The 26,211-nt window shown below is 45.0% G+C and overlaps 2 protein-coding genes across 2 annotated transcripts in view; both read left to right on the top strand.

Moving 5' to 3' along the window:
• The window catches only part of obscnb (obscurin, cytoskeletal calmodulin and titin-interacting RhoGEF b), a 59,668-nt gene that overhangs the window by 18,455 nt on the left and 15,002 nt on the right, over nt 1-26,211 (top strand). The window contains exons 26-47 of the mRNA XM_086128496.1: nt 29-295; nt 391-660; nt 733-1,002; nt 1,974-2,240; nt 2,959-3,225; nt 3,530-3,796; nt 4,301-4,567; nt 5,400-5,666; nt 5,811-6,077; nt 6,356-6,622; nt 8,449-8,715; nt 12,820-13,086; nt 13,410-13,679; nt 14,713-14,979; nt 15,884-16,162; nt 16,278-16,535; nt 16,807-17,073; nt 17,826-18,098; nt 21,268-21,534; nt 21,710-22,258; nt 23,662-23,952; nt 24,466-25,782. Coding sequence (XP_085984622.1) covers nt 29-295; nt 391-660; nt 733-1,002; nt 1,974-2,240; nt 2,959-3,225; nt 3,530-3,796; nt 4,301-4,567; nt 5,400-5,666; nt 5,811-6,077; nt 6,356-6,622; nt 8,449-8,715; nt 12,820-13,086; nt 13,410-13,679; nt 14,713-14,979; nt 15,884-16,162; nt 16,278-16,535; nt 16,807-17,073; nt 17,826-18,098; nt 21,268-21,534; nt 21,710-22,258; nt 23,662-23,952; nt 24,466-25,782 — 7,248 coding nt within the window. The remainder of the gene's footprint in view (nt 1-28; nt 296-390; nt 661-732; nt 1,003-1,973; nt 2,241-2,958; nt 3,226-3,529; nt 3,797-4,300; nt 4,568-5,399; nt 5,667-5,810; nt 6,078-6,355; nt 6,623-8,448; nt 8,716-12,819; nt 13,087-13,409; nt 13,680-14,712; nt 14,980-15,883; nt 16,163-16,277; nt 16,536-16,806; nt 17,074-17,825; nt 18,099-21,267; nt 21,535-21,709; nt 22,259-23,661; nt 23,953-24,465; nt 25,783-26,211) is intronic.
• Nucleotides 11,135-12,132, top strand: LOC147194420 (obscurin-like protein 1). Its single transcript, XM_086128485.1, has 2 exons — nt 11,135-11,573; nt 11,708-12,132. The coding sequence occupies exons 1-2, from the start codon at nt 11,282-11,284 to the stop codon at nt 12,130-12,132; spliced, it is 717 nt and encodes a 238-aa protein (XP_085984611.1). The 5' UTR covers nt 11,135-11,281.

Consider the following 26,211-nt stretch of genomic DNA (forward strand, 5'->3'; position numbering starts at 1 on the left):
GTGCTAATTGCTATTTACCACTCTCCAGAAAAGCCTGCCCTTTTCCTCAAGTCTCTGGATGACGTCGTCGGTGAGGAGAAAGGTTCCATCACTCTGGCTTGTGAGGCATCCAAACCCAGAATTTCTCCCATGTGGAGTAAGGAAGGCAGCCCGTTGAAAGCTGGACCCAAATATGAGCTCCTTCACACGGGCAAATCTTTGGGGCTGATCATCAAGGATGTGACCAAAGACGACGCGGGGGAGTATACTTGCGATCTGGGAACTGAGATGTCCAAATCAAAGGTCACTGTAAGAGGTCGGTTTCGTTATCAGGGTGGCCCCCGTGCATCACACACGAGCACAATAACAGTAATCTTTGCTGTATTTATAGCACCTGTTTTCCCTCCCTAGAAATTGGCATCGGGATCACAAAATGGCTGAAGTCAGCTGAGGCGAACGAGGGGGAGACGTGCGCTTTCGAGTGCATCTTGTCTCGGGAGATCACCGACGAGTGCACCTGGACTCTCAACGGCCGAACCGTCGCAAGCGGGGGCCGCTTTCAAATTAACAGCAAAGGACGGAAATACATGCTGACTATCAAGGACATCACCCCTGCTGATGCCGGGGACGTCATCTTCAGCATTAAGGATCTGACCTCCGTAGCATCGCTGACTATTGAAGGTGAATTGTCTTTCTTTAGTTCGCATTCATGAATCGATCCAAGATAACGGATGCCAAAATGCTTCGTTGCAGGAAAAGCGGCAACACTCTCAAGGGACCTGGAGAACATCAGTGTGGTTCGGGGTGAAAATGCCACTTTTACCTGCGAGGTGACACAATCAACCGCCATTGTCAAATGGACAAAGGAGGGCAAATCCATAAGGAAGAGTCAGAAGTACGACATCATCAAGGAAGACCGTGCGATGAAGCTGGTCATCCGCAACGTCTCCAGTAAAGACGCCGGAGAGTACAGATGTGAGGTTGTCGGAGGGGCAAGCGCAAAGGCCAAGCTTGACGTGAAAGGTGAGGATGAATTTATTCATGGATGATATTTGTTTTGTTTTTGTTAGTTGTAGTTTTACACTGTAAAGCATCGTTACTTTTGACCCTCTTAACATAATTGCTTTCGTTTACTTTCTCACCTTTGGAACCAACAACCCATCCATTTGACCTTAACACAGGATCTCAGGGGATCCTCAAATGTCCGCAACTATATATTTCTAAACGAAGGCTTCAAATAGACATTTTATTGACCTTTACATCCATTGCTCAGTCCACAGGTACAATAACAATAAAAAAAGGTTAAAAAAAAAAAAAGAAGCAAAACAAGCAGTCTGCATTTGTGAATATAAATCTCGAAATACCGGTTTCAAACTGTTACTTTGGTCGGTGACCTTAAAATATACAGTATATATATTTTAAATTCACTGTCATTATATTTACTTCAGGGGAGCTCTTCAATCTGATCAAAATGGTCTTTAGAAAGGCTTACAAATCTCAAATGTGGCTTTCTTAACCCTTGTGCTGCGGTCGATGTAAATAATATTATAGAACGCAACATACCATTTTACAAAAATTGTAAAAGTATTATTCCTGAATATTTATTTTACTCTCAACCACTTGACATATTCAGTAGCATCAGCGCTATACATACACATATAGTTCTTATTTTTTTCTTTGTATTTTTTCCCTCTATGGACAATAAAAGCGGTACTGTCCTGTGCTATGACCAAAACATATACAGTATATATAAAACATGAATTGGAATATTTCATATCACACAATTTTTATGCTTTGTCTTTGATTTAAAGAGGACAATACGCAAAACAATGTAACGTCCCTTAAGTTACCATAGCAAGTTTAAAAAAAAAAGATTTTCCTCTTTTCCTTAAGCTTCTAAATACAACATTTGCAAAACCGCTATTTGGAACTCTAAAAAATTATTTTCCAATACATTCTACATCCCATTTGTAACACCGCTCAATATTTGACAGAGCCAATCCATAAGTTCACCAAAGAACTGAAGGACGCCAAAGCGGATGAGAAGACCTCTGCGACGATGCAGTGCGAGACGGTTCGAAGCCCGTCTGCGGTTACCTGGCTTAAAGGGCACACGGAGCTCAAGGCTGGCGGTCGATACGAGATGAGCCAGAAGGAAGCCGTCTTATCTCTCACCGTCAAACACCTCCAGGAAGACGACACTGACATCTACACCTGCGATGTGGGCACAGCCAAGAGCGCGGCCAAGCTGACTGTTCAGGGTAAGATTGTCTGTATGGTGTTCCCGCAACAAAAGTGAATTTCATGATCCTGCCATACATACCATATTCATCCCGAGAGTGGTGCTAGGTGTTTTTACGCATGTCCAGAAAGTACTAGGTGTCGGATCTGTGTGAGATCTTTTATTTCATATAAGATGTGGGACCTTCAATTTTATGAATGTCTTCTCAATACATTATTAATTATTGTGGAAAAAAATCGCTTTTCAAGTCGTTTTTTATCATGCATTTAAAATAAAATTTCCGAAGAAATGAATGATATTGAATTTTACCCCATCTCTGCCTCTCTCACAATCTTTAAAATCTAAATACTAGTTAGACAAACAAAATATTGTAAGGCATGATTTGGAAATACATTTTTGAATTAAATATGCAAGATGTGAGAAAGTGTGTCCAAAGTTAGGATTGGGACCTCACACTACACTTTAGTGTTCTAAACATAACATGTAATATATAAATATAGTTTGTTAATAAAGGAGGCATCTATTTTGGATGTGCGTCCCCCCCCCCCCCCCCCCATTTATTCCCATGGCTAACACACTTTCTTGACCATCAACCCTTTCAGGGACAACGGTTACGAAAGTGGACAGCTTATCAGGTTACAGGTTATCATTATTCGTGCATGAAAGGGTTAATTGGGTGGTGACTAATTGAAGTCTAAGTATTTTAATACTGTAAATAATATTTTGTTGCGTCTTAGCTCTGCCTGCCACTTTCAAAGAAAAGCTCAAGAATCGAGATGCAACGGAAGGAGAAACGGTGACACTTCGCTGTGAGCTATCAAAGCCTGCAGCCAATGTTCAATGGAGGAAAGGCTCTGAAACTCTCACTCCTGGAGAGACATATGAGATAAAGCAGCAAGAGGCATCTTGTGAGCTTCGCATTAGGAATGTCAAAACGGACCATTGCGGTGAATACTCTTGTCTATGTGGGGACCAGAAGACATCGGCGACTCTCAAAGTCAACGGTACTGATCTGTGTTTTTAATGACATCACACTGCAGCGGTTTTGTGTTGATGGATTTAAACTCCTGGTCCAAGTGCTTACTTAGCTCTGATTCTATCCGGGGGGTTTTTCGGTTTCCTTCGACATTTCAAAAAGTTGTACGCTAGGTTCAGTGAAGTCTCACATTTGTGAATGGGCAATCTAAAGATATGCATTTTGAAGCCTTTACCAGCAGGGCCACTTGAGAGCAACAAATCTGAATCGTGTCACTTGAACATGCAGTGTAAATGCTGAACTTGACAATACAATCTTTGTTGCATTTGCAGCATTACCGCCATCCTTCACGGTGAAGCTGCAGAGTCTGGAGGCCGATGAAGGATCCAGGGTGACCCTACGCTGTGAGACCTCGAAACCTTTTGTCCCTGTTGAGTGGAAAAAGGGTGCACAGCTGCTCACGTATGGACAAAAATACCAGCTGAAGCAGCAGGCTCGTGAGATTGAGCTCCTCATCAACCAGACCGAGCCCGAGGACAGTGGAGAGTACAGCTGTATGTGTGGGGAGCAGACAACCACGGCCTGCGTCAAGATCAAGGGTATGATGAGCCTCTACTACACAAGTAGACACGAACCTTAACTCATTCACTCCCAAAGACGTTTTTAAACGTCTTTTCAGACTTGGTCTAGAATTGGCTGGTACTGAATGAGTTAATATAGCCTGTTCAAACTAGGTGGCTAACCAAAACAGCAGCACCTTTTGAAGCACATAACAATCCTCGAAAAAAGGTGATCTTCTATGGTTATGTTTTTATAATTTTGGGACTTATTTCTTACACCCAGTCCGCTGTTTTTTTTTATTTATTTGTTTGTTTGTTTCTTGGCATTCCTCCAGTATCGTTGTTTTTGTTTAGTTTTAAATGTCATGTAACATATTATTCCAACGATGTGTGCAAAAAAAAAAAAAAAAAGACTGCTCTCCTAATAGGCGCCTGTCTGAATTGAGTTAGCAGAAATAAGCGAATATGTCCTCGTTGGGTTATTTCATCCATTTCCGTGTATAGTTTTAGCAGCTGTTCCTAACATTCAACTTAAATCGCCAGCCTTACCGGTGACCTTCACAAAGAAGCTGCAGCCTCAAGAGGCCGAAGAGGGATCCAGCGTTACACTACGCTGTGAGACATCGAAACCCGGAGTCCCAGTGGAGTGGAAGAAAGGAAGACAAGTGCTGAAGTCTGGAGAAAAGTACCAGATGAAGCAGCAGGCGTGCGTCAATGAACTCCATATCAGTGAAGCGCTGCCAGAAGACAGCGGGGAGTACAGCTGCGCGTGTGGGGAGAACAACACTGCAGTTGTCCTCACCATTAAAGGTAGGAGGAAGACCTTTTGGCGAAACGTTTTTTACACAGTGGAGTCTTTAAATTCAAATGTGCAAAAGTGGTACGATTTGGAGATCAAACTTGAAAGTAAAACTCAGATGATACTAAAACCTGCTCAAGCTATCATCCTGTATGCCACAGGTTTAACTCCATAAAAATGTCTTCCCTTTTTTCTGGAAATGTTCATGATGCCAGCACTAGAGTCGCAGTGCTTACTTGTACAGTCAAACCTCGGTTTTCGTCCATAATCCGTTCCAAAAAGCTGTTCGAAAACCGAAACCACGCTCTTTAAAAAAAAAAAAAAAAAAAGTTTATCGAACACGTCTGCTCACAATGGAAAGCAACACGAGGAAGCGTCACTTCCTCGTCTACATGAGAAAGCGCCATTTCCTCGTGTAAGGAAGGCGAGAGGAGTCAAGTGGTGCATTCAAGTGCGCTCAGTTGGTTCGAGAACCGAAATTTGTTCGTCATCCGAGGCATAAAAAACTCAAAATTTTTGGTCGAAAACCGAATTGGTTGAGAACAGAGACGTTCGAAAGCCGAGGTTTGACTGTACTTTACTTTGGTTTTTATTTAGTTCTATTTAGTGATGAAGAACTTTAACCCTTTTGGGGGACAGCGGTTACTCCAATCGACAGCGTTTCATGTTATCAAGTTACAGGATGCATGAAAGGGTTCAAATCAATCAGCCTCAAAGAATGGACGATTTTGGAAGTTCCACTGTATATAGTTGGTCAGCGGAATCAGCGCACCAAAATGTGATTTCATCATTTCTAAAAAGTCATGGCATCCCTGGTTGCTGACCAATTCAAAATATGTCCAGCCCAACCGGTGACCTTCATAAAGAAGCTGCAGCCTCAAGAGGCCGAAGAGGGATCCAGTGTCACGCTCTGCTGCGAGACGTCTAAACCTCTAGTTCCAGTGGAGTGGAAGAAGGGAAGACAAGTTCTCAAGTCGGGAGAAAAGTTCCAGATGAAGCAGCAGGCATGCGTCAATGAACTCCACATCAGTGAAGCGCTGCCAGAAGACGGCGGGGAGTACAGCTGCGTGTGTGGCGAGAACAACACTGCAGCTAGAGTCACCGTTAAAGGTAAGAGGAACACAAAGTCACCCAGGAAGTACTTTTTTTTTTTAAATAGTTGTTCGTTCATGTTTCAAAGAGTCACCTCACTTTTATGTCGACACGTCCGTCATTTAATGCCACTGCTTCCTAACCAATTAAAAACATGTTTAGCCCAACCAGTGACCTTCACAAAAAAGCTGCAGAGTCAAGAAGCCGAAGAAGAATCCAGTGTTACCCTCTGCTGCGAGACGTCTAAACCTTTAGTCCCAGTAGAGTGGAGGAAGGGAAGACTCGTTCTGAAGTCGGGAGAAAAGTACCAGATGAGGCAACGAGCGACTGTGAATGAACTCTTGATTTGTAAAGCAGCAGAGGAAGACAGTGGAGAGTACAGCTGCGCGTGTGGGGAAAACTATACTGCAGCTAACCTCACTGTTATAGGTAGGACAAAGTCCCCCCCCCCCCCCCCTTATTTTTTGGATACGTTTCTCATACAGTGGAATCTCCAACATCAAGCGCCCCAAGACTAACAGCAATGGGCAGTTAAGTGTCCTGTTTGGTCCAAAACCTGGAAGTCAACCAACATTGTGGAATGAATGAAGTTGGAGGTTTCACTCTACACACGTGATCTGCGGGGTCATGTCATGAGTTTTTTTTTTGTTTGTTTTGGGGGGTTTTGTACTTTATTGTCATGTCATACTAACTGAAATTTGTTTCAGCCCAACCGGTGACCTTCACGAAGAAGCTGCAAAGTCACGAGGCGGAAGAGGGATCCGCTGTGACTCTTCGCTGTGAGACGTCCAAACCAGGAGTCTCAGTGGAGTGGAAGAAGGGAAGACAGGTCCTCAAGTCTGGAGGAACGTACCTGATGAAACAGGAGGCGACTGTCAATGAACTATGTATTCATGAAGCGGCGGAAGAAGACGGTGGGGAGTACAGCTGCGTGTGCGGCGACATTCAAACGACAGCCAATCTCAAAATCAGAGGTAGGAAAATGCGTTATTATAAAGGATCATGCTGTCGGCTGGAAATCAAGCATCTCCATTTGGCGGATCTTCCCTCAGTTTGCTTCTTTGTGTTCTGTTTGGCGCAACCGTCTGACTCTTTTTCTCAAATGTACAATGTTGTAAGTTTGATCATTTCTGTTTTCGGTTGCCCGACGGTTCGTTCATGGCTTGAAATTGAATTGGCATGAAAGTTGCGGCCCTGCCTGTGTTTTATGTATGCGTGTACTGTATATATTTATTTAAAATGACATAGTACGTCACAACATTGTTTCCTCGCAGCCGTGAAGCCGGCGGCTTCCCTCCCGGCTGATAAATTGGAATCAAAGAGGCTTGAAACTCAAGAAACGGTGAAAGGTATTTGTACGGAGAGAAGATGGTGCTTTTTGTTGCCGCTTGTGCTGCACACATGCGGATCGTTTGAATGGGAGGCAGTTGGCTGCCATTAGACTTGGCTCGTAATTGCATTTCAGCCACTAAGACCGAAGCAACTTTGGGAGCTGCTGAGGAAAAGCAACAGAGCTGGGAAATACATCAAACAGTAGAAGCTAATGTCAGTGCATATCTATTTATTTATTTATTCATCAGTCAGTCCTTTGCACTTCTGTGGTCCAGTGCGTTATGGTCTTTGTTTTCTGCTTAGCTTCTGCTTTTTTGAAACAATGTGTTTGTTTGTTTGTTTGTTTGTTTTAATCACACAAATTAGTTTTATGTTTATTTTATTTTAACTAGCCTACAAAAAGCCATGTAAGCACTTATACAATATCGTTCATATCCAACTTACGGTCTAGTACACTCATTGTCCTCAAAATTAGCACATGAGTAGAATGACTCGGGCATATCGGAGAATACAATTTTCTTATGAGTAACATTTTTTTCCACTGTTGCCTTCCGAGACAGATACTATTTTTATATTGATATGATTCTGTACGGTGGCCTGGCGGTCCAGTGGTTACCGCGTCGACCTCGCAGTGCAGAGGTGCAGGGTTTGATTGCGGCTCCTTCCTGTGTGGAGTTTGCATGTTCTCCCCGTGCCTGCATGGGTTTTCTCCGGGTCCTCCGGTGTCTTCCCACATTCCGAAAACATGCACGGCAGATGAATGGAACACTCTAAATTGTCCGCAGGTGTGAGTGTGAGCGCGGATGGTTGTTCGTCTCTGTGTGCCATGCGATTGGCTGGTAACCGGTTCAGAGTGTCCCCCTCCTACTGCTCGAAGACAGCTGGGATAGGCTCCAGCACCTCCCGCGACTCTCGTGAAGATAAAGCGGTTCGGAAAACGAATGAATGAATGATTCTGCACACAAATTTGACTGGCATACTAAAAGGACAACTCTTGCTTCTGTTTATCTCCCTGCTCAGCAGCCCTGGCTGCAGCGATTTAGATGGCTAAACTGACCAGCAAGATTTTAGGTTCCTAGTTAGGTAAATTTCTCCTGGTTCGCCCAAGTTGTTCCACTCGCGCACTGATCCTCTCGTGAGAGTCATATTTGTCGATGTGGTGAGAAACTGCATGGAAGCTGAATGACTGGCGGGTTCTTGCGTGTTGTCAAGCAGTCGTTCAAACTGAGGTTCCAATACCATGTTTGATTTCATAGTGGTGACACTGGAAGAGACCAGGGCGATCTCTCAACGGCAACTCGTAGAACAAGAGACTCGGGAGCTCCGAGTTGAAGGTAGATGTTGAAAAAGGCTTTTGCAGAAATGACCAAAGCAAAAGTGTGATTATCGGTGTGAATGGTTGACGGGTGTCAGCATAAGACCCAGTTCGCCCGTGGATGGTCGATGGAAGTAATCCTTGTATTTTAAGCCCAACCAGTGACCTTCTCAAAGAAACTGCAAAGTCTGGAGGCCGACGAGGGATCGACGGTTACGCTTCGCTGTGAGACGTTGGAGCCTTTAGTCTCAGTGGAATGGAAAAAGGAAGCGCGGGTCCTGGCGTCTGGAGATAAGTACCGGATAAAGCAGCAAGCGTCTGCGAATGAACTGCTTATCACCCAAGTGGTGCCTGAAGACAGTGGAGACTACAGCTGTGTGTGTGGAACACAGGCAACCACGGCTTTTGTCAAGATCAAGGGTAGGGAGTTGAATCGACTGTATTTGATGGCCTTTGTTGTCACGCTGCTGTCGACTTGGAACTACTTTTTGAATCATTTAAATTTGGATACGCTTGTCTGTCTGTCTGTCTTGTGGGGCCCTCTGTCTGTTACGTGACATAGTCGGTGGTTTCCTTGGTAGCGCATTACATGAATAAGCGTGGCTGCGTGATTTGCTTGCTTGCTTGTTGTGTTACCAAATAGCTACGAAAGATAATGAGGCGCGTCATATGACATTCTGATTTCCTCTCAGCCATGAAGCCACCAGCTTCCCTCCCTGCTGCTAAAGTGGAAACTAAAATACCGGAAGATAAAGAAAAAGCGGAAGGTATTAATGTTCACGTGGCTTTCAGCTTTACATGCCCTGTCCAGTCTGGAATTTAAAAAGTTGTAGCTTTTGTTTGTTTGCTTGGTTTTGAATGATTGCCATTTCTTTGCATCTGCTATCTTCAGTAATCAGTTGTATGGATGAAATGCAGTATACAGGATATAAGCTTGAAATTACAGTCATTTATTTCTGCAACTCTGACTGCTGAAAAATACTGTCAATGTTTGGTTGGTTATTTTTTTAAGAGGGTGTGGGGGGGTTGCTGTTTGTGTGCATCTGCTGTGGAAATTCTCAGTGGAGTGGTGAAATATACGTAGGTCTCTTGTGATTGCCACTTGGACTGGCTGCATGCAGATTGTTGTCTATGTATCGATGCAACACTGTTCAAGAAGTACAAAGCATTTAATGTCCGGCAGAAAATACAGGAACCACTACAAGGTATTGTTGATTTTTTGGGGGGGGGGGGGGGGGGGGGTTGTCGTAATGAATCAGTGCAATGCACCGCTGTGATTTGCAGAAGTATCATTTTCATGGCTCATGGCCTTTTCCACCGCGCTTGTGCTTGTGCCGGGCCAGTGCTTTTTCCACCACAGTTATTGGCTCTAGCTCTAGCTCTGGTGCTTGAAACTGATGCTTAACTCTTCCATTCCACAAGATGTAGTCGTACGTCTTTTTAAAATTAGGCCCCGCCTACCAAGTCTTTTTTTTTTTTTTGCGTCATCGAGAGGAGGAGGGTCTGATGCAATCTGTGAATGAGAATAAGCCGTTTGCATTGTAAATCATGTAAAAAAGCGACCAGTAGGTGGCAGTGGTGCCTCACGTGCTTGAAATGCATGCTATTACAAAAAGCTCTTTTTCTCAGTTTTTTTCCCAGGAATCGACATTTTCATGAAACTCGGCCATTTTGTAATGCCGATTGCTGAAGAATGGAAAAAGATTTTTCTGCTGAAAGAAGAGAGTCCAAACTTTATTTTGGTAGCCTCCATGTTTATATAGCATGAGAACCAAATATTCTGTTGGCCCTTCCAAAATCAGTCAAAATCCAGTAAAACGCTGGGATTGAGGTGGCAACAACGTTAGGGGGGCTAAGGGGGGGGGGGGGTTATCTTGACGATCGCAGATGTAGAGGAATGACCCTGACTGTGATATTCTACATACAAGTATAATCAATTCTATGCTAAATTTTCTATCAGATGCTTGCAGAATATTATTATTATTATTAATAATAGTGCAGGCGCTCTTGGGTAAACGGTGTCGTAAGCAGTGACGTTTGGATGCTTTATGATGATGTAGCTCCTGCTTGGCTCTTTGCCAGTGGAAAACCAAACACGTTCTTTGTAAGAACTTGTTCAGCACCAACTAAGAACAACACTGGCCCCGGCCCCGGCCCCCAACAAGTTTTTTTGCGTGCTACACCGCCCTTAGGGCAGCAATGACATCTGTAAAGCTGAAGGTCACATTGTCACAGAATAGAATCTGTCTTTGTCCTGCAAACTGGAAATTCCATGAATACATTCACTGCAGTTGAATGAGAAATGTTATAATCTGAGCAACAGAGTTGGCTTTTTTTTTTATGCAGACATTTTTCTTTTGCTTTTCAATGAAAATGGAATGAAGCTTGTCAAGTGGTTTTATGCATGGCCTGACTCCCAAATGTTGAATGTGTGACATTTGAGACGGAGGCATATCTCATTCTTCAATCATGAGTTTTCTTGAGCAGAATCCTGAAAACTTAAGTTGTTCACGATTCTGTACTACAGAAGCAGATGCCCATTTTTGTGGATGTTAATGGCAGTTTTTTTTTTTTTGTGCCCCCATTGATTTACGTCGATGAATTTTCTTACTCTTCCCATTGTTGCACACGTTCTGCATTGCAATGGCTCTGCCATTCTGGGATTCTTATCTTTTCTGGCTCTGGATTCAGGAAAGAAAGATGTACATCGGTGTCTACATTATGCTTCAGCTCCCAGACTTTGTGAGTTTGAAGGATTGCCTGCGAGTTTCTTTTGCTCTTAGAAGGGATTGAGTCCCATGTTTGGGAGACTGGGAAAGGGCTGAGTGGAATTCGTTTCTCCTTGTATGCATGTGAACAGAAATTTTGTGGCGTAAAACAACCAGTCACTCTCCGAGGTAAGTTCGAATGTTTGTTGTTATATTTCCGAACTGGCACGAGTCTTCATATAGTGTTCAACTTGACAGTCGTCACGCCACCCATTTTTATGATCCATTCCATTCGCCCCATAGTCCCTCCAGTCACATTGCTCCGGGAAGTGGAAAGCCAAGAATCCGTCGAAGGAGAATGTGTTACTCTGCTCTGTGAGCTTTCTAAGCCGGGACTTCCTGTCGAGTGGAAGAAAGGAACTCAACTCCTGAGTTGTGGCGAAAAGTACCAGATGACACAAAATGGATTCCGTTATGAACTGCATGTCTTGGATTTGAGACCTTGTGACACAGGAACATATTCATGCTCTTGGGAGGACGCGACAAGCACTGCCTCCCTTCAAGTCAATGGTAGGATGGCTTCAGCTCCGCCATTCAAGCCAAGCTGCGCTTTTCCGTCATTTCAATTTCTCCCTGCAATTTTCCATCTTCTCCATCCCCATGCCCCATTCATCTTTTTTCGGTCATTGCGTTCTGTCCATCAGTTCGCCCAATCACTTTTACAAAAGAGCTGGAAGACCAAAGAGCCGATGAGGGCCAAAGCGTGGCTCTGCAGTGTGAACTCTCCAAAGCCGGCGTCCCTGTCGAGTGGAGGAAAGAAGAACTCGGTCTTTGTCCCTGTTCCAAGTATGACATTAGACAAAGCGAGCGCACCGCCACGCTTGTAATCCACGACGTAGACAAAGACGACACGGGCTGTTATACGTGCGACGCCGGTTTCCATCAAAGCACAGCATATGTGGCTGTGAAGGGTATGCTTGCCATTTCGGGTTTACTAGCTTGTCGAAAGCGGGGCACGCACGGAACGAAATGGCCAATGTGCTCTTACTATCCTCATAGCGACGGACTGATGCAACGTGACACGGAACACGCCAAACGCACTTCACAACAGTCTGTCCACCAACACTAAATTGCCACCACCACCGCCCGCTCCAAAAATGTGATGTGACACACAGATGGAAATGTATTGAGTGACAATGCGTGGAAATGTCTTGCCTCCGTCTTCTCCTTGGAGAAGTCATAAAATGTGATTAAGTGGAAGCTCAGGCAGGGTGATGAAACCTGTTTCAGGTCCCCACTGTTATTTGTGACTTAGCAGCGGCACCATGCAACGGAACGGTGTTCTATCTGCCAATCCAGTGGCACAGCAGCGATTTTAGTGTGACGTTATCGCTTCAAAATGTGGTTTATTGAAAGATTGATCCAAACCAACCTTTATTTTGATGAGCCAATCTTTGTTCGAGGCACAGGGCTTAAAACTGAGGGGAAAAGTCACAGAGGATCGTCCAACGTTTACGGCAGCATTACCTTTATGTAGTCACTACATTAAGGTCATATTATGACACTTTCTTTTGTTCCCCCTTGGTGTTTCAATCCCACATGACTGTCTGAAAAATAATCAGAACGTTTAACATTTGAAATTGACGGCCTGACCTCTAACACAACTCAGACACAGATAATGGGTCGTTGCTGACTTGGTCAAAAGGACCTCTGATGCTATCTTGATGTGTGTACCCCGCTTCTGACTTGGGCTGTTTTTTTTTTGTTTTTTTTTTGCAGCGGTTGCCACAATTACAATCATATTTTTTGTTTCTAGCCCAGCCAGTATTTTTCAAAACTCAACTGCAGAACCTGGAGAGGCAGGCAGGGGAGACAGCTGTTCTCCGCTGTGAAACCACAAAGCCCGGAGCTGGTGTGATTTGGAGACACGGTGACAGGGTGCTGGTATCCAGCAGCAAATATCACTTGAAACAGACAGGGACGCTCGTAGAGCTCGTCATCTATAAATTGCGGGGAGCGGACTCGGGAGAAATCTCCTGTGATACGGGCAGCCACAAGACTTCGGCCACCCTCACTGTGCGGGGTAGGCTCTTTTTGGGTTTTCTTCTCGTGTGCACTTCTTTCAATGCACTTTCCACTCATTTCTCTCGAGCATGAATTCAAACAGCTCGTATCCACTGACTTTCTTCAGCTGTCTTGATTACATTTGAAAAGTTCAAATGTAATTTGCTCTCACGTGTGTGGAATCCACTCTTCTTCCTGCACCTCTCCCTAACGACACGAACACTTGATTTCATGTGTTTGATCACTTGTCTGATACCATCACTGATATTAACACATCTTCCTCTTGACGTATTTGCCAAGCACTTACTCAACCCAAACAACAAGTATTTGTCTCTTACACAGAAGTGGAGGTGTCCATAGTGAAATTCTTGGAGAGTTGCGTCGCACGCGAAGGCGAAGACGTCCACTTTGAGTGTCTGGTCTCACATGAGGATGCGCCGTTGGCTCAGTGGAGACTCAAAGATTTCCCACTACGGAATAATGACGTGAATGTTATTAAGGTAGAAAGTTGTACACACAGCCTCACGCTTCGAGGCATCACCACGGCGGACTCGGGCACAGTCACTTTCTCAGTGGGCAACCACACATCCACGGCCTCTCTGACTGTCACAGGTAAGGAAATATTGAACTGCTCATTGCGTATACACCCATACTTGAAATTTCAAATCCATGTCTTTTTTTTTTTTTTTTTTTTACCTCTCCTTCATCCTCAATAGTGGGGGATACTCTTGGAACATGTTGCTCCTAAGCTTCTCTTTATGTTTCCTTTTCTTTAAATGTGGACATGTGCTTCCTTTGAAATGCTCTCGTTGGAAAGTACTATCTTAGAGGCCCTGCTGATCAACCCATGGTCATATAATTTATTTCTTTCCAATAAAGAACGTTTTTCCTTTCAACCCTTTTTTGTTGACAACTGCAATTATATTTGGATATACTGTATATACAGTATATATATATATATATATATATATATATATATGTGTGTATAGGGCGGCCCGGTAGTCCAGTGGTTAGCGCGTCGACCTCACAGTGCAGAGGTCATGGGTTCGGCTCCGGCCTTCCTGTTTGGAGTTTGCATGTTTTCCCCGGGTACTCCGGTTTCCTCCCACAGTCCCAAAAACATGCATGGCAGGCTGATTGTACACTCTGAATTGTCCCCGAGTGTGAGCGCGGATGGTTGTTTGTCTCTGTGTGCCCTGCGATTGGCTGTCCCCCGCCTACTGCCCGAAGATGGCTGGAATAGGCTCCAGCACCCCCCCATGACCCTTGTGAGGATAAAGCGGAACAGAAAATGGATGGATGGTGTGACTATAATAATTGACCTGCGAGACTGTCCAATGATGGTTATAGCTGCAATGAGCAGGGGGGGGGCTTATAGGAAGGTGGGGATTTCGGATGGAATTCAAATGGCATGTTAGTTGTTCATCTAATACATCGATCGACACCCCCCCCCCCACCCTCCCCCAATTGAATTCCCATGTAGATTGAATTGAAATGAACCCATTTTTATTCCCAAAACAGCGGCTGGATCAAGATATCTGACCCTCTTAGTTAAGACATTATTTATTATGATGGCTATATTTCCGTCTGGAAAAAAAAAATCAACACGTGATTTCTTCTAAATGTCAATGGTCTTTTCTGGCAGCCGCACCTGTTTTATTCAAGAAGACCCTGGGCAGCCAAGAGGGCACTGAGGGTGAAAAAGCCACTTTGTCTTGTGAGACATCCAGCCCCACCTGCAAGGTGACTTGGCGGAAGGGCTCAACTCTGCTCAGCCACGGGGAGAAATACAGCATCGAGCAGAGCGCTGCCACTCACACTCTTGTCATTCACAAGCTGAGACCGGAGGATAGTGGGGAGTACAGCTGTGACACTGGTGACAAGAAAAGCGCTGCTACTGTCACTGTCAAAGGTAAATCAGACCAAATGGCACTTTGTATTCTTTTATTTGTCGACTTAACCGGAAATTGTAACCAAAGCAAACATTGGAGTAAAGTCATAAATCTTCACCGTTGATATTCTTATGAAAAATACTCTTATGAATATAAAACAAGCAAAAGGGGTAAGTACTGCGTTAGCTGAGCTTACCTTCACCTGCCAAGCATCGACGTATCCTTATACTGTACTTCTGAGCAAAGTAGATCATTGCTCGGTGTTCATAATGTCAAGACCCTAAAACGGCGTGACGCAAATAAAACAATCAGATGCATAAAAGTTATGCAAGGTGGCCCGTTGGTCCAGTGGATAGCGGGTCGACATCACAATGCAGAGGTACCGGGTTCAATTCCGGCTCTGACCTCCCTGTGTGGAGTTTGCATGTTCTGCGTGGGTTTTCTCCGGGTACTTGCGGATCAGAAAATGAATGAATGGGTGGAAGTTATGCATCGTGGTAACTTTCCTGTGCCGCATATTCTTACACTCATTACCGTGAGCATTCAAATCCTCAATGTCTGATGTCAGGACCATCATAGAGTAAACCAAGGACCCCCTGTACAGCAAATCCCGGCGATTCAACTTCCACTAACAGATGAGGCTAAACGTAGCTCCGAACAACATACAAATATCTCCAGGTTGCGATATATCATTTCGACCTCCTTTGCACCAGTTACTACTTTACTATTCGCCAGGGCTTTGATGCCATTTTGTAGCATGTTAGAGCTTTACTGGCACAAAAAGAGCAGAAAAACTGCGAACAGGTGAGTTTTTCAGGAAATAGCTCATGATGGGATCGACAGAAAAAAAACAACAGCATTGTGAATTGCGTGTATCTCTATATGTATTTCTTATTATGGTCCTGAACTCCCATTTATTCTCAGAACACGTGCGTATCCTGCGGGAACTGCACGACATTACCGTGCAAACGGGGCAGGACGCCGTCTTCGAGGTGGAGTTGTCTCACGCAGGTGTGACCGGTGTGGAGTGGTGGCTGGCAGACAACCTCCTCCAAAACAATGATCTGAACCAGATGAGTAGCGAGGGCCGAGTGCATCGCTTGGCCCTGAAGATGGTGACCACTGACGAATCGGGAGATGTCGCCTTTGTTGTGGCTGAAGAAAAGAGCGTTGCTTGTTTGCTGGTGGAAGAGAAACCAAAAGGTAAAGGACAGAAGCAACCAGACTTGACAAATGGAAATCATAAGTGATGCCGAATGATCTGTATCGGACCGACGTAAACGTATGTTATTCGCGTGCACTTTCCGATTCCTTCCAGTGCTCATTGTCGAGAAGCCGCATAACACGGCCGCATCGGAGGGGGAAACCGTCACCCTGGCCTGCACCATCTCCGACCCCAAGGTGACCGTGACCTGGATGAGAAACAATGTGGTCATCAAAGCAGGTCTCAAGTACGATGTGAAGCAGAACGGAGCCTTCCAGCAGCTTTGCATTCACAATGTGGTGCCCAAAGACGCGGGGACGTACACCTGCGAGACCGTAGATGATCGGTGTGACATCACCCTAGCTGTGGAAGGTAAGCCCCTAACTAAAAAAGTGCATCTCTACTGTACATCAAACATAGTGGGTGATTTAAATGGAATTATAGTATGCCTTTTTTACATTCTCAAAACAGTTCATAAGTGTTTTGAGAAGATGCTTTTGTCTAATCTCCTCAAGGATTAAGAATGTCAAAGCACTCTATACTGTATATCCTTGTCTCGCTGAAAATGGCTTCAGTCAGGCTTTCGTTACCATGACGAGCAGAGACGTCGCGCCCCAATTCTCCTGTTTCAAATTCCCACCAGTTACCCCAGCGTTCTTTAAGAAGGAGCTGGAGAACCAGGATGCCATCGAGGGTGACGACGTTACCCTCCGCTGCGAACTATCCAAGCCAGGGGTCTGCGTGGAGTGGAGGAAAGGAGGTGCAGTTCTTGCGCCTGGTAAGAAATGTGAACTCTGGCAGGAAGGGTGCATTCACGAGCTCCGTATATGGAACCTGGATCCGGAAGACAGTGGTTACTACACCTGTGACGCAGGAGATCAACTGACCACTGCGTCTTTGGCAGTGCAAGGTATCGTACTGAATTACTGTTTGAGCAGTCTATCTGTTTTTTTTTTAAATTAATTGTTTAATTTGTTGAATTTTTCTGTCAGAGGGTGTTATTTTACAGGGGTTCCTTGTTTTATGATTTTACCAACGGTATAGGTTTTCTGGTTTCATGTGACGCACCACAAACTCGTTTACGTGTTGCACATAAGAACACTTAAAGAAAGGGGAGAGACGGTGTTGCAGTGAAGCATTCGGAGACTTCACAATTTGCATTTCCACGATGTCACCCAAGTGCCACGTCACATTTTTACCACATGAAAAATAACAACGGTGCAAGGAAAGATTTGTGTTTTCAAGATGGAAATGCAGACTCTATTTTGAGTGTCAGATAAAGAAGATATTTAGATATTTCGCTATGTTCCACACTCTGTGCTGTGGGAAAAGTGTTATCTAGCTTAAAAAACCCAAAACCAGTCCCCCCCCCCCCCCACCCAAAAAAACCACCCGGAAAAACCCGGATACACAGATTGCAACTATGAACTAGTTTGCGCAGCGGCGCCATGTGGCGCATGAAGGTGTGCTCAGTTACTGCAGTACAGTACTTATTGTTTTGAGCTCTTTTAGCATACTGTACAGTAGGTTAGTGATAGACGATGGTGGCTTACTTAAAAAATTGGGTTATGTTGCCGCTGCCACAAACAGGAACCCCTGTAGTACTCTCGTGAAAAAAATTGAGCCTGAGGTTGTTCCTGTATTTGTATTTTCACTCAACAGTGAAAGAGATCTACATTTTGTGCGGTCTTAAGCCCGTGGATGTGTTTGTTGGAGAATGGGCAACATTCTCTTGTCAGCTGTCCGGCCAGGCGCCCGGCAAAGTGCAGTGGTGGTTGGACGGCACTTTGCTGAAGAGCGGCCCCGTGACTGAGATAGGGCTGAGTGAGGGCCACATCCACACACTCACCTTTAAGAACCTGGCCACAGATGACTCGGGCACTGTCATGTTCAAAGCTGGCAGTTTAACCTCAGCAGCCAAGCTCCTTGTCAAAGGTATCGCTGAAATGAACATGAACATGACCAAAGCCTTTTACGTCCTGCAGAAAGTCAAGCGATGTACTTGTGTAGTGATGAATCCATTTTCAAGATAACAACTATCCTGATTCTACATAAAATACAGTGGAAACTCCAGAGTCGAACGACCCCAAAATGGTGCAATTTAGAATGAAAGTAACATTTTCTGGAAAAACATGCCTAAGTGTCACAAGTTCAAAGTGTCATCCTGTATTGATCGCTCGCATAAGGATTTGCCATCGTGAATAGTGAATGTTTCACATTTACAATTGTTTTGTGGAGCAGCTCTGGGAGGTAAAATCTTTCTAAACACACCCCGCTTAACATGCTAATTCTTTCGACAAGTGAGTTTTGGTTTTCTTTTGTGGGTTTTCTTGAGATGTTGTCACAGGAGCGGGCCATGGATGAAAAAGGAGGAAAACTGAGGAAAAGCATGATTCTAAAAACAGAGCTCGAAATGGAATTTACTGCGACCTCAGAAAACGTCAGGCTATAATATGAGCAATAGCAATGAGCAATTAATTTAACCCCATCATGCACAAAGAATAACCTTATATCGGGATTTTTTTTTCTCAAGTGTTTCTATGAGTATTTGGGCATGACAAAAAAAATTATGGCAGTGGATGGCAACACGCAAGGTCGCCAGCTAAGGGATCATTGTAGTTAGTGGTTAATGCACAACTACAACATAAGATTAATTAATTAATAAAAGACATGTGAATAGCTGTCCACTCTAGTAATCGCTGTCCCTGAAAGGGTTCATCTCAATTACAGTACATGAACACATTTTAGTTTAATCAAGCTAACGAAAACCTAAATCACATGTCCAAAATGGATATAAGCACACAATACCTAAAATCATGTTAGGTGACAGCGTATGCAAACATATTTGTGTTGCTTTGCCATTAGACATTTGTCAAAGGTCTCAAAAGCATGAGTAGTTTTACTTTTCTTTGTTTTTGTTGTATTTCACAGTAGTTCTGAGTTGGGGTGGGGGTGGGGGGGGGGGGTATCAAATCCAGGTTCAGGTCCTCCTGTGTGGTGTTGGTCTGTTCTCCCTGTTCTTGAATGGGCTCCTCCCACATTCCAAAAACATGCACGTTGGGTTCAGTGTAGATTCCGTAATTTGCTGGCGTCCAGTGCGGGGTGTACCCCACCTCTAGCCCAAAGTCAGCTGACAAAGGCCGTAGCTTACCCGAGACCCTTATAAAGAGGATCGGTTCAGAAGATGGATGGATGGACGGACGGACGGACGGACGGTCGTATTTAACTACGCTGTACAAAGTTCTTTGAAACTGAAACCAGTCAACCCGAGTCACTGATATAATCAGACATTTGCTTGACTTCCGTGAAGGCAACGGAAGTCCAGCTTCCATTCAGCGTCGGTGTGAACCCGAGAGTGAAGAGTGGTCCGTCTCTATGTGTGCCCTGCGACTGACTGGCGACACGACAAGCACGACTGAAAATGGATGGATGGGTGAAATGAATTCACATTGCATGACAACAACTCAAAGGTCAGCAAGTGTCACGGAAAGGATGATGTTTGACTTGGAGATTCCACTGTCAATGTGAAAATCATGTCCAACGTGGTTTTCTGCAGAGGCTTGTAAAATTCTCCACCAGCTAATCTCGGCTTCACATTGATGTTGAGTGTGCTTGAGCATGCGTGAGCTTGTTTTCTTTTTTTTTTAAGTATGTCATGCATCTGGGTGCGGCACAACGGCAAATTTGCAAACTCCTTCCACCTATTAGACCTTTGGTTTTGGATTTTTTTTCGTCCGAATATTGCGAAGGCCACATGGCCTGTTTTGATCAAACAGTAGACCCCCTCCCTTCTCTCTCTCTCTCTCTCTCTCTCTGTCTCTCTCTCTATCCATCCATCCATCTTTGCGAATCCATTTTTTCATTGGAAAGTTCCCAAATAAAACTCTAATTTCTCAACAATACACGAGAGGGAGCAGAGTCAGCACAAAACAGTGTCGGTCGCCCGTAACTAATCTTTACTGGCAAGTACACTGTCTGTCTGACGGTTCAGTCAGTTGCAGTAATGCACGTGTTTGATTCGGACGTAATGTAACTAATTTAGATTTAAGAATTATTCGCAAGTGTTCACTTTTCGAAGGAGTTGGCAGAACATACCCCTGTGAAAGATGGGGGTCTACTGTATTAAGGACTTTGTCATCCAAAAAAATAATCATTTGGGAAGCTCCACCCATCCATTCTGGCCTTTTGCTTTCCACTACTGACTTTGACTTCTTTTACACCATTTGACCAAATGAATCTGCGCTTAACCTGCAAGCACGCCACTGTCTAACATTTGGTTATCCATCCTTTTGAGTTTAAAATGGCCTCCTTTGTCAACTGCAATTTAAACCATAATCTGGGTATATTTTGGGCTTTTTGACCTCCGATGTTTGTCAGGTCAATTCGTAAACCAGGGGTCACCAACGGGGTGCCGGTCGGAATGCTGTAGAAGTGATCACTTGAAAATCCAGATTCATACAGTGTAAAACTCACATTTTTGGGGGCTAAGTTTAAAATATACATTATTGACATTCATGACAGTAATGTATATTAGTTCACACAAGAAAGCAATTGTTTTGTTGGCTCCAAAACAATTTACTGAGTCGTTTTTAGTAATATCTTTTGGTTAGGTGATAATACAAGGAGGAATTAGTTCTATGAAGTCATATTTCTTTGTTGTGTAATGTGGAAAAGGCAATTTTCACAAGAAAAACCCCCAAAGGTATTTTGTCGAATTACCCGACATGCATTTCTATTGAAGTCGTTTGCCTTGAAATTTAGATTTCGCGCCAATTAATGTGTTGCATTTTCATATCTATCTGTTTCCTTCTCATTGTGAGAAATCACGATACAATGGGCAATAACTTAACATATGTCAATATTATTCCGATAACAAATAACCGCTAACTGGTGTTAATCAAACTGGTAGCCCATTGCACGTATCAGTAGCCAAAAAGTAGCTCTCAGTTGCGAAAAGGTTGGTGATCCCTGCCTTCAACTATATTAACATCACTCACTCCAAAAGTTTCTGGAGGTTATAAAGTCCTCGTTTGGCATGCGCTGTACAACTATGATCAGTCTTAAAGCGCCGCCCTGACCCTGTGACACCTGACCTCAACCTCAGATCCCACAGTTGAAGTGGTGAACGACATGGAGGACCTTAGGGTGGTCGAGAACCAACCGGCCGAGTTCATCTGCCAGTTCTCGAGGCCGGTGAAGGCCGAGTGGAAGCGAGACGGGCAGCCGTTGCAGCCTGATGGCCGCAGGGTGGTAGTGGAGCAGGACTGGACTGTGTCTCGCTTGTACATTAGCCGCGTGTGTGCCGGAGACAGGGGCACATACTCCTGTGAGGCAGAGGGGACCCGTGTGGTTGCTTCGCTTCATGTGGAAGGTGAGCTCTCCTCCACATGGAAAGAGCAATGACCTTCAGGGCCTCACCTACTGGTGAATTTTGTGGCGCGATCAACTAATCTGCTGCTTTATTCTTATTCTTTTTTTTTTTTTACATCACAAAGTGTAAAGAATGTATCGTTTCTATCCCTTCTCTTATTTTTCCTCCCCAATAGCCAAACCCATCAACATAGTCCAAGGCCTGGAGAACGTGGAAACCTTCGACGGAGGAGAAGCTTTGTTTGAGTGTGCCTTGTCTCGCCCGGAGAACAAAGACTGCCTGTGGCTGCTGGATGACAAACCGGTGAAGGAATCACCCAATGCTGAGATTGTGTCCTTTGAGAGCGGCCGTCGTCACCTGCTCCTCCTCAAGGAGCTGCGCGTCAGTGACAGCTGCGCAGTCACCTTCAGGGCGGGCACGGCGTCCACGTCCGCCCACCTTGCTGTCAAGGGCTGGCAGCTGGGCGTGGCAAAGCATCTGGAGGACGCGGTGGCCGCCGTCGGTGAGAGGGTGGAATTTGATGTGGAGCTGACCGAGCCCGTGCTCGCGTCGGAAATCGTTTGGTATGCCAACGGAGTGGAGCTCAAGCCCGGCCAACTGTGGATCACCAGGAGCGACGGATGTCGCTATCGCCTCATCCTGAGGCGGGCACCGCTTATGGCTCAACAGGAAATAACCTTTGCGGCACGCGACGCTCTCTCTATGGCCAAGCTCTCCATTATCGGTGAGTATTGCAGTCAATTAGTCGATCGGTATTTCACCGTGGTTGAATTACAACAACCATAGTAGTGTTAGAACGAATTAGAAAAAAATGGCTGGATTGTAAGATCGAGGTGAATTTGTAGACATTTCTCTATTCATTCGCAAAATTTCTCAAGGACAATGTGGAATTCCTTTTTTTTAAATTGGAATTTGGGAAGTATGGAAGATTATGAAGTCGGAATGATTCAAATCAAATCTGATCATTTAGAGCAGGGGTGCCCAAACTTTATTGACCGAAGATCTCCTTTTCGATCAACCAACCTCACGCGATGGACCCGTTACCGCACGCGCGCACATACACACGCATGCCATGATGAGCAATAGCCTGACGCTGAGGCATGCGACGCACCTAGGCAGCCTGTTAACGACCGTAGCTCACGCGTACCATTTTAAAATGCTTCTCTCGGCCCTCCAGATTCTCATTCTTTGCCCGTCCCCTCGGCGAATTGTACAAAACAACTCTGAATGACAATAGTGATTACGATCAACGATAGAGCGCAACAACTCTGATCACAAGCTGTAACTGCAAACTGCTGAGCGCGAACAACTTCCGGTAACGCAGTCACACGTCACCGTAGGTTAAAAATGACCTTCTTTCTTTTATTTTTATTTTTAAATACTTTTTGTGAAAGTGAGACTGATCGAATGATTAGGGTGCAATGTGCATTAACACAAAAAATATATTACTAACATGCACAGAGACATAAATTTCTTTTTTTTTTTCTCCCCTCTACACCCCTCTGATCGACTTGGGACCAGTCGTTGATCTACTGGTCGATCGCGATCGACGTAATGGGCACCCCTGAATTTGAGTTTAGTCATCAAATTTTTTTCATTGCTTTGGTAATGGTTGTATGGACATTTTTTCAAAAAGTTTTAATAATTAGAATGCTGAACATTTAAAGGATGAACTATTTCAATTTGCCATAAATGCCATCCTTCGTTTTGGGTATTTGCTAAATGATTCTTTAAAAAGCTGACATTTTCAAAACATTTACGGTGAATCCTTGACATTTCCCCATTCATTTGAATGGTTTTGTGTCTCATGGAAATTATGGAACTGTTAAAAAATAAAATGTAGCACATGTGAAAAAGTTATCAGGATGTCCTTAGTGAGCTGACAGCAATACAGGTTATTTTGATTTCACACAATAATGGGTCAACCAATTCAGGGTGTCTTCCGCCAGCTGCCCAAAGACAGCTGGGATAGGCTGCAGCACGCCCCGCGACCCTTGCTAGCATAAGCGCATCAGAAAACGAATGGATGGATGGACAATAATGGGTTTCAGAATCAGACTTTGCCTTTTGTGTCATCCTTTATGAGTGAGAATCTACTTCAAAGTCCTGCTGCTTTCTTCATCGCAGCTGTACCAGACCCACCGGAAGACCCCGAGGTCCTCAGCAAGACCAAAGAATCGGTCACCCTTTCCTGGTTCACTCCCCTACATGACGGAGGAAGTCCCATCCTGGGCTACAAGGTGGAGATGAGGCTGGCAGAAAGCGCTCTGTGGCTTCCGTGCCACTCCACTCCCGTGAGCAACACCGAGTTTGTAGTGGAAAATCTCATCCAGGGCACCGGCTACAGGTTTCGAGTGGCAGCCGTCAACAGAGCCGGTACAGGGGAGTCTGTTGAGCTTCCTCAGACTGTGCAGCTTGGTGAGTGGACCATTCGATATTAAAGTCAGCCGCACACCAAGCGACTCATCTGAACTAGACAGAACTGGACAATTGTGGCAATCAAATTACAATCTGCAAATGACTCTTCGCAATCAGTACTCCTGGACATTGTAACGATATTAGCAGTTGGACTAATTATTGTACAATTAGATTTCAAATTGGACCTCACGGGGCCAGCATGGTGTGCGCACATCATTACAGTCAGCCATCAGCAACTCTGATGAGTATGTTGTATTGAACTTCTGTCATGTTATTAGATAAATATTGATTCTGAAGTCTTCCGGTTGATATACATGGCACAGCTGTGCGCTCCATTGCATTTTTGTGTCGTATTAATAATTCCATCTTTGCAACATAATAGTGGCGGTAATAAGAGTTGGATTAATTTCGGTAAGACCCAAGTACAAAAATGCATGGCCCGCCACTTCTTGAGATTGCGTTGTTTGTACGAGCGCCGCCAAAAGTCTGATTCAGAACGCTGTGTGCCAATAGAAACGGAGGTCAAAGAAATTGAGTCGGAGCAACTAGGACAGCCCAGTCTTCCTCCGGAGGCTGCTGAAGAAGGAGACCTCCGTGATCTGTGGGAGGCCTCGGCCAAGAAAAGGCGCATGAGTCGCGAACCTACTCTGGACTCCATCACTGAACACCCAGAGGACGATGGGAAAGGCGGCCCAAAGAAAACGGAGCAGAAGGAGAGCAGCGATTCAGAGAAGAAGGAATCGATATCAAAAGAGAGCGAGCAGACCAAGAAACAGACCGAGTCTGAATTGCACACCAGCTCTGAGGAGTACCATTCCGATGGGTCTTCGCTTGTGTCCTACCTTAAGAAGAACGGTCAGCTTCAGTCTTCGGCCACGGTTGTGACCTCCGATGACCGGACACTAGCCACCGAGCGCTTCTTCAAACACTTTCAGATGACAGACCAGAAAACGACGACAGTTCAGCGGACCGAAACAAAGCAGGCATCAACACGGGAAACTGAGATCCTGGAGATCAGCAAGGAAGATGAACCTGAACTCAGGGAAGCTGCCATCAAGATCCAAGCTGCCTTCAAGGGCTACAAGGCGCGCAAGGACATGCGGCCAGTTTTCAGGGAGGTTTTCAAAGACCAGACCAAAGAGCCGAACGGCACCATACATCTGGAGTGTGTGGCAGAAGGTAAACCCGATAAGGTGCGTTGGCTGAAGGACGGAGAGCCGCTGTCGGACGGCAAACACCACCACATCGACATCTACAACGACGGCACTTGTTCCTTGGTCATCACTGCCATCACCACCAAAGACACGGGCGTGTACACGTGCGAGGTCAACAACAAGTTTGGCGTCATCTCTCACGGTGCAAAGGTTACCGTGGGAACAGTGAGAGAATCATGCGGCCGGCGTCCGCTGACAGTTGGCTACAGCGCCGACAGTGAGCCAGACAGCTCGTCGGGCAGCGAGATGGACGAGTCGCTGAGGCAGGCGAGCAGACGCCTCCGCCGGTTGCTACGTACGCGCCTCCCGCCGGATGTGGAGGAGGAACCTTTCCTCAGCGCAGATGAAGGAGAACTCTGCCCTCCGGATCCTCACTCTTACCGTGAGGACGACGGGTACATTTACATCCGCTTCGACACGTGGTCAGAGGCGGAGGTGGCGTCCAAGAGGTTCCAGGAGATGTTTACCATCCACGGAGTCCCCGTGGAAACCAGCATCCTGGACGCCGGCCATCTCAAAGTGGAGCTGCGGATTAGGAAGATGGAGTTCACACAGGATGGCACGGAAACGCCCACTCAAGAAAAACAACCTCCTGCGTTATTGTCTGGAGCTGCCGGTAAGATCAAGAGTATCGCTGCTGTTCGTTCTTATTGTTCTGTGTTGTTGAGTGTCTACAAAAATACAGTTCACTGTAAAGACAATAGCTTTCAGTCAATTTCACGCGAGAGCAGGTTTTGGTCCATTTTTGCGCTCACAGGCCACTTTTCATTTGTAAAACCAACAAAAGGGGGCCTGGTCATTTGGAGATGAAGTTAAAAAAAAGTTAAATCACTGTAATTGTGTGATTCTATATTCACATTTTTTTCATTTATAATTACAGTCATACCTCGGTTTTCGACCATAATCCCTTCCGAAGGCTGATCGAAAAGCGATTTGTTCGATAACCAAAACCACGCTCTTTAAAAAAAAAAAAATCTTTATTGAACACGTCTGCTCGCAATGGAACGCTACACGAGGAAGTGACGCTTCGGGCGAGAGGAGTCAA

The sequence above is a fragment of the Hippocampus guttulatus genome, chromosome 14 (genome assembly GCF_054856545.1).
Source record: "Hippocampus guttulatus isolate MCC_2025c chromosome 14, RoL_Hgut_1.0, whole genome shotgun sequence".
Classification (NCBI taxonomy): Eukaryota; Metazoa; Chordata; class Actinopteri; order Syngnathiformes; family Syngnathidae; genus Hippocampus; species Hippocampus guttulatus.

What these genes read in the sequence shown, in the direction of transcription:
- LOC147194420 (XM_086128485.1), top strand. Translation starts at nt 11,282, where the DNA reads ATGATCCATTCCATTCGCCCCATAGTCCCTCCAGTCACATTGCTCCGG. An exon ending in TGCCTCCCTTCAAGTCAATG is followed by an intron (nt 11,574 to 11,707) that starts GTAGGATGGCTT and finishes TCTGTCCATCAG; the next exon opens with TTCGCCCAATCACTTTTACA.